The sequence below is a fragment of the Malania oleifera genome, chromosome 9 (genome assembly GCF_029873635.1).
Source record: "Malania oleifera isolate guangnan ecotype guangnan chromosome 9, ASM2987363v1, whole genome shotgun sequence".
In the NCBI taxonomy this organism is placed as follows: domain Eukaryota; kingdom Viridiplantae; phylum Streptophyta; class Magnoliopsida; order Santalales; family Ximeniaceae; genus Malania; species Malania oleifera.
Window position 1 is genome coordinate 27,690,532 of NC_080425.1, and position 11,056 is coordinate 27,701,587.

At 39.7% G+C, this 11,056-nt stretch overlaps 2 protein-coding genes across 2 annotated transcripts; one reads left to right on the forward strand and one right to left on the reverse strand.

Moving 5' to 3' along the window:
• Nucleotides 1-1,692: 1,692 nt before the first annotated feature.
• Nucleotides 1,693-3,646, forward strand: LOC131163403 (uncharacterized). The gene is made up of 2 exons (XM_058119996.1): nt 1,693-1,799; nt 3,238-3,646. The coding sequence occupies exons 1-2, from the start codon at nt 1,693-1,695 to the stop codon at nt 3,644-3,646; spliced, it is 516 nt and encodes a 171-aa protein (XP_057975979.1).
• Nucleotides 3,647-8,521: 4,875 nt separating this feature from the next.
• On the reverse strand, nt 8,522-9,272 carry LOC131164736 (pathogenesis-related protein 1-like). The gene has a single exon (XM_058122169.1). The coding sequence runs from the start codon at nt 9,190-9,192 to the stop codon at nt 8,701-8,703; it is 492 nt and encodes a 163-aa protein (XP_057978152.1). The 5' UTR covers nt 9,193-9,272; the 3' UTR covers nt 8,522-8,700.
• Between the last annotated feature and the right edge of the window lie 1,784 nt (nt 9,273-11,056).

Sequence of the window (11,056 nt, forward strand, 5' to 3'; positions counted from 1 at the left end):
ATCCTCTACGACACCCTGGGGTACTTTGAATGAATGGTCAGCCAATTGCAATACCACAATGGTTGGGTTGATTTCTCCCAACCCCATCTGCAAATAAATAGAATATGGCACTAGATTCACGCTAGCTCCTAAATCTAGCAAAGTTTGCCCAAACTCATGATTTCCAATGCTACATGCAATGGTTGGGCATCCAAGATCTTTGTACTTAGGAGGAATCCACTGCTCAATTAAAGCACTAACTTGTTCTATCAAGATCGTTGTCTTCTTCACATGGTGCTTCCTTTTAACTATACACAAATCCTTGAGAACTTTTGCATATGTAGGAACTTATTTAATCACATGCAAAAAAGGAAGATTGATTTTTACTTGCCTTAGATTCTCTAGGATTTCATTGTTAGGATACAAAGTTCGCTTGATTGATTTTAAAGCTTGAGGGAATGGTACTTTAATAGGACTCTTTGTCACCTCAGGTTCCTTGGGCAGCTCGACATCACTACTATCTTGATTCTTTTCCACATCCTCTGATTTGTTCGTTGTTGGGATGTGTAATGACTTACCACTTCATGTCACAATGACATTCACATCCTTCAAATTCTCTTGCGCCATGTGTTGACCATGGGGCACATCAATTTGGACACTTGGCTCTTTATCTCCTTGTTTTCTTCAACAGCATGTGTAATCAAAGATTCAAACTTTTGGTTAGTCTTACCCTATGCATCGATAAAAGCATGCAAAGTGTCTTCTAAAGGACTCCTAGAAGATGAAAGTGCATGATATGGTGCAGGATATGATATTGGGGGTTGTGCAAGCGGATGGTTTTTCAGACTTCCAGCTAAAATTGGGGTGATTGCGCGACCCCGAATTATAGGTATCAGAGAAAGGGTGTAAAAGGCTTCTTGTACACACCTAAGGCATTAAATTTTTCCTCATTCATCCCTCTCATCTCAGCAAATGTGGGACACTCTTGGGCGAGGTGATCTACCCCACCACACATAAAATATGGTCTAACAGATAAGGGTGAGCAAACGGTCGGTTCGGCCAAATTCGGTTAATTAACCGAATTAACCAAAAATTTTGGTTAGAGAATAGTGTTAACCGAACTGACCGAACCATTGAGCCTCACCAAACCAAACTCGACCGAATTTATTTTCGGGTAATTTGGTTAACCTAATTTAAGCAAGAAATGAGGGAAGGGGGAATCGGGAAGGTGAATCCAGAACAAGGGAAGGGGGAAGTCAGGAAGGAGTCGGGGGAGACGATTGAGCTCTGGTGAGCTTGACGCCGATGACGATGAGGAGTCGGGGGTGGTTCTCGGTGAGCTAGTCTGTGCACGAGAGAAGAAAAAAAGAATGAGAGGGAGCTTGTGTACTAGTGACGATGGCTGGCCAGTGGTGACGGCAATGGCAATGGGTGCAGGTGATGGCATCACGTGAAGATAGTGGTGCCGTGGTGCGGAGCAGTGAGCTCAGGTGAGCGAGAGAGAGACAGTGACTCAATGAGGGCTTCCGACTTCAGAGAGCAGTGACTGTGTCGCACTGTTGGTGATGATGGCCGGCGACGACGATGGCGATAGACACAGATGAAGGCATCGCGTGAAGATGGTGCCTAGTGGTGCAGAGGAGCTCAGGTGAGCGAGAGAAAGGCGACGGCGATGGCTTCCGACTTCAGAGAGCAGTGACTATGTTGGTGATGATGGCCGGCGACGGCGATGGCGATGGCGATGGAAACAAACAAAGGCATTGCGTGAAGATGGTGCCTAGTGGTGCAGAGGATCGAGCTCGGGTGAGCGAGAGAAAGCAGTGAGGGACTTACGAGTTCTGACTTCTGTGAGACTAAGAGCAGTGAGACTGTGAGAGTGTGAGACTGAGAGTATGAGAGGGAATGAGTGAAATAGGATTTTAATTTACTAATTTATATTTAAAATTTAATTAATTCGTCAATCGGTTAATCGGTTAACCGAATTAATATTCTCCATTAACCGAACCGAAACCCGATTAACCGAAATATTGGAAAGCATAACCGAACCAAACCGATCAATTTCGGTCGATTAATTCGGTTTTCCCCGAATTATGCTCACCCCTACTAACAAACTCTGCATGGTTAGCCACATGTGTTGGCTTTAAGTCCTTAGTCTTTAACTGCTCTAGCTCCCTAGTGAGCATCTCAACTAACTCACTCGAAAAATGACCAGTTCGAAAGCTATCCCAAGTATAGGGGTTACGTCGTGTAATACTCGGCCCAAGGGCTAGATCGTCACCTTAGGGAATGTGTTTTAATCTCAAGTTTTACCTTCTCCCAATCAAAAAATAAAAGCTACTGAACTCAGTTCAGCTTCGGAGTTTTCAAGATTAGTTGAGATTTATTTTGACAAATTAAATGAACATGTAAATTAAAACCCTAATCCTAGTATGCACCGAATTAAATAGTAAGAACGGAAACCCTACATCTAATTAGGCAAGCATCGAAACACGCGTTAACTAAATACAGTAACTTTAAACACGCAATAACGAAACTCATTCAAACACATATGCAGCCGACAAAAACTGAACCTTTAACAAGAATCAAGAACTCAAACCAAAATCACATTTTAAACACAGACACAAACAAAAATTTAACTCCTAAACAATTCAAACGATAAAGGAGCACAATAAAAACACGAGCTTTAATAAAATAGACCCTAAACTAGGTCGAGTTTCAACAAAAATAAATAAATCTTGAAAAGAAAAAACAACTAATTTAATTTTCCAAAGGCAAAAACAATTTTTTTTCTTTTTTGTATTTTATTTGTTTTTTTTTTAATTTTAGAATCAAACCGGACTTAACGGACGTAATTAAATACCGAACTGCTAACTAAATCTACCACTAAAATTATAAAAACAAAAAAAATAAATAAATAATTAACTCCTGCAATAATAATAGAATATTTAGAATTCAAATTTTTTCAAATAACTTCAGCAAATAAAAAAAAACAATAACATCCAACTTAATATTAAAAGAAAGAGAAGAAAAGAATAGAGAAGGAGAGAGAGAGAGAGAGAGAGAGAGAGAGAGAGAGAGAGAGAGAGAGAGAGGGAGGGAGGGAGGGAGGCCATGGCTTTGCTGGTGCAGAGCCTCAGGTGGTGGCTATGAATGGTGGCTGGAGTGGCAGCCGGACTGTGGTGCTTGGGTCTACTACAGCAGATGGAGCAAAGGGTGGTCTGTCCTAGTGTTAGACATCTGCTGGTGCCTCGGTTGCAGCTGTGGAGGTCCTAAAGGTGGCCGAGAGTTGCAGAGGGAGATGGGGCAGCTGGTGCACGGACTGGAGAGAACCTGGCGAGGCTGCGCAGTAGTGATGGCTTTCGGAAGCTGTGGAGAGGTGCTTGGGTTGGTGGAGAGTTGCTGGAGGAGTAGCAGGAGACTTCAACTACTGTCGAGCAGAGGGAGAGAAAGAGAGAGAGAAGGAGAGAATCAGGGAGAGAAAGCTAGGAAATTAAGGGAGCTGCGGGAAAGAACAAGGAAGGAGGAAGAGAAAGAAGGGAAGGAAAAGAAACAAGGGAAAGAGACAGAAGAGAAAGAAAGGGGAAGCCCTCATGGCTTCTCAGAACAAGGGGAGAAAAGGAGGTTAAATAAAGAGGGGGATGGAGAGCCCTACGCGAGACCCGGCTAGAGGAATTATGGAAGACCCGAATAGCTGACCTGACTCAGCCTACATGGCTGGGTCACATCAAAGTATTACATTTTTTTTTTCTTTCTCATTTTTCTCTCCTCGAACAAAGCCCATTTTGACTTTTCTGGAACCCGTTTCTCTTAAAACTCAAAAAACAAAAGTTGTAGATAATCTTTTCATCTTTCTCCAAAATTTTGAATCATCTCAATCAGAGGTCAAACAAAAAAGTTATTTCCAAATTGTGAACTAATTCCGGTTTAGCTCCCGGGAATTTTCGTACTATAAAAAAATGTCAAAATTTCATAAATTACTTGATAAAACTCAGAAATTATAAATAGGGCATTTTGTTAAAATATTGAGGGTAAGTAGGCATTTTATTAAAATTATAAGCCACAATGCTTGGATTAAAATGCCTAATTATGCAAATTAAGCGTGTAATCACACCCCCCAACTAACGTTTTTCTAGTTTCTACCAAATAATGTGAATGAATTTTAGGGCAGTGCCCACGACTACGAACTCCAGTGAACATGAAATTAATACACATGCAACACACAATCATATCGTTTCACATACGAGAATATAACTGCATTTCACACAGGCTCATTCATATTCAATTCACACAGGCTCATTCATATTCAACACACACAACTTCGAAGCACGTCACTCATGCAAGTCTCATCGTTTATATGTCATTAAAGAACAGTATACTCACATGAAGTTAACCAGCGGCACAATTTAGAGTTAATGCGATCATATAAGTTTGAGTATAAACAGGTAAACTCTACAAGATCCTCGGCTTTGTCCTCTTCCTTGCTGTGACATCCCCCCTTTGTCATATCTATTTGTAGTGAGAGACAACTTTGTTTGGAGAGCTTGCTCCAGTGTTTTATCATCACTTCTTTTGTTGAATTTTTGCTCATAGGCTTGGAGTGAGCCCACAAGTTCTTCTACGAACATGGTTTCCAAATCTTTTGTTTCTTCCATGGTCACAGCTATATAATCATATTTTCGATCCAAAGATCGCAAAATTTTCTCACAAATTCTCTCGTCATTGAGAGTCTCTTCATTTCTTCTTAATTGATTTGATACTACCATAACTCATGTATAGTAATCAGCAATAGATTCAGTAGATTTCATTTTTAAAGATTTGAAATCAACTCGCAATGTTTGAAGACAAATCTTCTTTACTTTGTCTGCACCTTTGTGTGTTCACTGGAGAGAGTCCCAAACTTCTTTGGATGTCTTGGTGTAGGCGATGATTTCGAATGTGGCCTCATCAAGGACTTGGTAGATTATGGACTTCGCCTTGCAATTCTTCTTTCGATCAGCTCGAAAGGTCATTCTTTGAGCATCGGACATAGTTTCTTTGACTTATTTTGATGGGCTTTCTCTGTACCCATCTTCAATGATGTCCATGACATCCTGAGCACCTAGGAGGGCTCTTATTTGAATAAACCAATTGTTATAATTCTCTCGAGTCAACTTTGGAATGACCGCTTGGGTAGCACCGTTCGCCATATATCAAAACGAAGTGATAGAGATAGATTTTGGAAAATCTGATGAGACCAATGTGTTTAAAAGGTTGAAAAACCTGAGAAACCGATTTTGGGTTGCAAAGAACCAGTCCAAAAATCACTAAACCGACTATAAGAAGTTCTGGTGGTTTAAATTGAGTCAGTTTAACTTAACGTCCATTTAACGGTAGGGCCATGTGGCAGCTTCTGCGCATGCCGTGTGTCGGCGGCTGGACTCGGGTCGGAAGGTGGGTTGGGTCGTGCTCGTGGGGCTGGAGCTCGGTTGCTGGACGCGAGTCTCTGAGCCGGGTCTCGAATCGGGTGGCCAGGTTTGATCTCACTAGACGGGCGAGGAAAATGCGTGCAGGGCATGTGAAGCACGTGAAGCCGGCGATCGGAATCCTCATTAGTGCGTGTAGCGCATGGGAAGGACACTAACTTCACTGGAGGCGTGTGTGAGCTCATGTGGAGTCTCCCGGAGTCCATTTGACACGTGGTTTTCACCGTTGGAATCATCCCAACACGAATTTCACAATGGTAGGCTCAATTTTCGATTTTGAGTAACTTCAAATCTGGGAGAAAATTGAATTTCTCCTCTAATCGACTCTGCTTGGTGAATTTCGGCGTACCTAAACTCTCTGATACCACTGATGGGTGGAGGGGACACTCAGTCACTGGTTGTGACTGAAACTCAACGAGAATCAATTGCAAAAACAATGTAATTCAATCTAAAAATAAATACAGAGGACTTAAAAAAAAAAACAACTCTCTCTCTCTTGTTCACTGGTTATTCACTCTCTCAACACCACATACTACATTGCACACACACACATCCATTTATAGTTGATTCTAAAACAAAATAATCAACGATTGTGGCTGGTTGGTGAGGTTGGTGGCCGCCGATCAACAGAAGCGGCTGGTCGGCAACCGTCGTCAAATATTGCTGTCACCATCAAGTTCACTCTTCAATATTGCCTAATTCGTTGATGGTTTGGAGCAGAAAGAAACACCTCATAGTTACTGCCTAAAACCGTCAACGGTTTGCCCCCCATGGCTCCACCCCACATCTCTCTTTTGGTCCCTCGCTTCACGGTGTTTTTCTCTACATTCATTCCTCTCAGAATATGAGTCACATCCCTAACAATACTCTAATTTTTTGCAAAGATATCAACAGTGATATCAAATGGCCACATATCACCCTTCATTGTTTTGAAGCTTCATCAAGCCTTAAAATAAATTTAGCAAAAAGCAAAGTTTTCCACATAGCTGTAGGGTAAAATTTGGAGGAAATAGTTGACTTATTAAATTGCAAAGTTGAACAGTTGCCTACTATTTATCTTGGCCTCCCTCTCGAGGCAAAAGTTAGAACAAAAGCGATCTAAGACCCTATAATTGAAAAGTTTAACAAAAAATTGGCCTTATGGAAAGTCAATTATCTCTCATTTGGTGGCAAATTGACTTTGATTAATTAGGAGAATTCTAACAAATGTGCCAATATATTACCTCACCTTGCCCATTCCACTGTACATTCTAACTAAATTGGAAGGTACGTAACGTAATTTTTTTGCGGAGAGGGAATTCAGTGGTGTTCAAATATCCTTTAGTTAAACGGATAACAACTGAGAATGGAGGATTGTGGATAAAATACGCACTTACCTTCAACAAGGTTCTTTTGAGCAAATGGTTATGGAAGTTGAGCCAACATAAAACTACTTATGGAGGAGGGTGGTCTGCAACAAATATAAACTTCCATTGGATTCATGGGAGCCCAAACTTGATAGCTATGCACATGGGTCTAGGTGCTGGAAAGGTATCCTAGTGACAACTAATGCCTTCTAGAAGGTAGCCAAAATAAAAATTGGCATGGGGACTCGTACGAAATTATGGATGGACAAGGGGGGGACACATTAACTTTTAAGCAAAATTTTCTCTTTGTTGTTCAAGTTTACTATAGCCAAAAATGGATATGTTGCTGACATTTTAATCTGGTCTCAGGGAATCAATTCTGGGACATCTCTTTTGGCCAAAATCCCAGGGGAATGGAACAGGTAACTTTGCCTAATTGCTCAAATTTATCTACTCAATAAAAGTTCCAAATATAGGGGAAGACTCTTGCATTTGGCTCATGTCAACCAACAACTTATTCTCTGTCAAGTCAATCTACATGTTCTTGTTGGAAAATAAATTCGACGAGTAGCATCCAAACTTAGTACACCGCTTAATTTGGAACAAGTTCGTACCAACAAAAGTTTCCTCCATTTGGTATTGCTCCTTAAAGGGTGGAGGATGGCCACAATGTGTATCCTATGCAAAGAAGATGGAGAATCAATTGATCATTTGCTCATAGATTGTAAATTTAGTTGCTTCATATGGTCAGGTGCTTTGAAATTGCTAGGATTGCAGTGGGTGATGTCATGTTCACTACAAGATTTGCACCACTTTTGGAAATGTTCTCGTCTCCTAGGAAACTTCAAAACCCTCAAACTCTCCATTCCAGTAGCGATCATGTTGGGGATTTGGAAAGAAAGGGATGTTAGAACATTTCAAGATAAATCTCTTGCAGCATAGTTGTTATTACAAAAAATTTTGCAAGATATTTTCTTTTGGTCAAGGTCCTACTCTTTGTTCCAAAACCTTCCTTGGGAAGAATTTTTTAAATTACTTTTGATTCTAGGTTTGTGAAGTTATAATCGTCCTTGTATGTTACAGTCTGGTCTACAAGTAACTACAAGCAACTCGCCTGTTTTCCAAGCTGCTTCTGTTTTTCTTTGATAACTTCATCTATATATATATATCTTTCAAGAGTATTAAGCAAGGAAACAACCACAACACAACTAGCGTCTTCATTTAGGAAGAGAGGTGGTAATAGTTTGTAGTACTTTAAATTAAATATATTTAGGAAGAGGAGGGAAACAAAAAGAAAATGAGATAATGGGAGGACTTGCGGTAGTAAGTGGGAGTAAAAAAAAGAAGAGAGAAATCCAAGGAATAGTTCGAAGAGGTGGGGGACCTAATTTCACACAAAAAAAAAAAAAAAAAAATGACATATTTAGTTATATTTTTCTACTATAGTTATGTTGTTCCTTAACCAAATGATTAACTCTATTTCATATGGATGCCACGATTCTTGTCCATACATTCAATGAGATCTTACTATAGATAGAAATTGACAAGAACCCTATTAAAGAAACAAATTAACAAAAAAAAAAAAAAAGCAAAGCAAAGCATTATTCTAATCCAAATCTTGTTTTCTCTCTCTAAACCTGGATAAAGGGAAAAAAAGAAGAAAAAAAAATCACATGCCCACACGCACAAACACATTTTCATTTTGAAGCGATGATTTGAACCACTTACATTCCATTTTTGAACAGATGCATGCACCTTTATTTCAAATATCTTTTGTATATATGGATATTGGAATAGAAGAATAAACCGAGACTACCCCTCATCTCGCTGATGCTGTGGTCCGAACGCACCCCATGATTTACTCATATATTAATTAATAGGGTCTTTCTCCCTTGTAGGATATCATATATTAATTAATAGGGTTTTTCTCCCTCGTAGTTCCCTGGAGGATAGTAGTTGCAAGTGACAAAGGCCCATCCGTTGGCGCACGTAGCTCTAGCGCACCCTAATCCGACAGAGTTACCCCAAACGACCTGAGTGTAGTGCAGGCACTCTCCTCCCTGGCAAGAGTTGGAGTCGTGGTTATAGTTAGGCTTTTCCGACAGCCAGAGATCCACCGCTTCTTTGCCGCTAAAAGCCCCGTAGCCTTCGGCGATGTTCTCTCCGTAAGGCCCTCTCGAGTGCTCCAGCGTGCAGTCGCCTGCCCTCTGGCTCGCGTAATTCTGAGCGTACGTCGCCACCGTCTGGTTCCACTGCAGCGGCACCACGCCAACCTCCTTCCGGGCGGCGTTGTGAGCGGCCAAGAAGTCTCCGATGGAGTTTTGGGCGAGGGAGCAGCCGGCGGCGGCGGAGAGAACGACGACGGCCAGCAGGAGTGGACCGCTGCCGGTAATGGTGTGGCCCATTTCGGTTGTTATTGTGTAAGTAAATGTGGAAAAGGAAAATCAAGATTGATGCGTAGGTGTGAGTGCTTGGGGAGAAGTGGGGGAGGGTGGGAATATTTATAGAGAAGTGAGAAGAGAAGATGAAGTTAATTAGTCGTCCTTGGAATGAAATTAGGGGTTTAAGATTCACGTGCACGCCAAATATGGCATGGCTTTATCTCAGCCTGCATGTTAATTACGTCACACCTCACTCGGTCAGTCCAATGCTCACATGAAGAAGTTTGTTGGTTATTATATATATAATTGTGGGGAAAAAAATGTGTGATGGCTTTTTATGTATAATTTGCAATTCATTAATAATAAAACAGGAGAAATATTATATTTTGATGCAAGACCCAATAACTTACTCCATCCTAGTTTGTTCAAAAACTAAATTAATAAGTAGCATAAAAAAAAAAAAATCCCTTCAAGTATAGTCCTTTCACAAATCCTTTCATCTAATAAAAATATTTTAAATAGTAAATCTTACATTATTGGGCCTACATATAATTTAATAAGATTCACTATTTAAAATGTTTTTATTAAATGGAAAGGTTAGATAAGAGGACCAGTGCCCAAAAGACAGATTTAGTCTAAAATTAAAGACCGGTGGTTTTTATCTAATAGCTTTTACAAATTTAACAACATTATTATGATGATTTATTCAATTTTACCATAACCTAAATATCTATAAAAAGTGTTACTTTAATTTAAAAGGTAAAATTAAAGGAGTCGAATTAATTTTAATTTTATAAAAATTAACATCTAAATAAGTAAAACTATAAAATTCACTCAACACAAATATCGTAAAGATAATGTTTTATAGGTTGGAAAATTTTCAGGTTCAAATTTTTGAGAGGATTGAAAAGGGGCAGGAGAAGAAAAATGGGTACCTCCCATTTGTGTGGTTCAAAACCCATATGTCATAGTCAAATTAAATTCAAGAAAGAAAAAAAAAAAAAAGTGCTTCTTTGTATCAAATTAAAAAAAAAAAAAAATTCTTGGTTGTATTAAGATGGAAAGTTAGTAGTTTATATGATTTTGACCCTAAATATTATTTACCCCATTTTGGGGGGGGGGGGGGGGGGGGGGGAGTGGGGAACAAACATTTTTCTATTTTGCCCCTAGACTTTGGATACGTTTTGACCAACATCTCTCTCTCTTTAATGGTTTCTTTCTTAAACAAAATCAGTTTACTAACAATCCAACCCCTTCTAGACGTCAACTCCTTTACTTTAATTTAAATACTCCTTTACTTAATTGGTTAGAGCACAGATTTTACACATTGAATTTGGAAAATGTGTACATGTGAATAAAGTTTAATACAGAAATTGTTAGCCTTTTTCAAATACCTAAATCTATATACAAAAACATGTTCAAAATTAAACTTGACCGAAGATGGCCGGCAGCTCACTTTTGTTGAATTTGGGTTAGAGTCGATAGCAACCTCACCAAACTTCACCAACTCCAACCACCATTGTTGATTATAATCTTCACCTATCGTCCATCCTTTGCTATATGTAGATGTGTGTGTGTGTGTGTGTGTGTGTGCGCGCGCGCGTAATGTAAGATGTGGGGTAGAGAAGGTGAATAACTAGTGAGAAGAGAGAAATTGTATTTTGAGAAGTTGTCTGTATTTTAATTTTTCAGATTGAAGTCAATTGAGTGTTTATTGTGCAAATTGAGTGTAATCCTCACTGAATTTCAATCACAACTAATGATTGAGTGAGTCCCCTCCACCTATCATTGGTATCATCAGAGCTTCAGGTTTACCGGAATTTGCCAAATAGAGGCGAATAGAGGCAAATTTTGATTTTTTTTTCCCAGATTTGAAGTTACTCTAAAT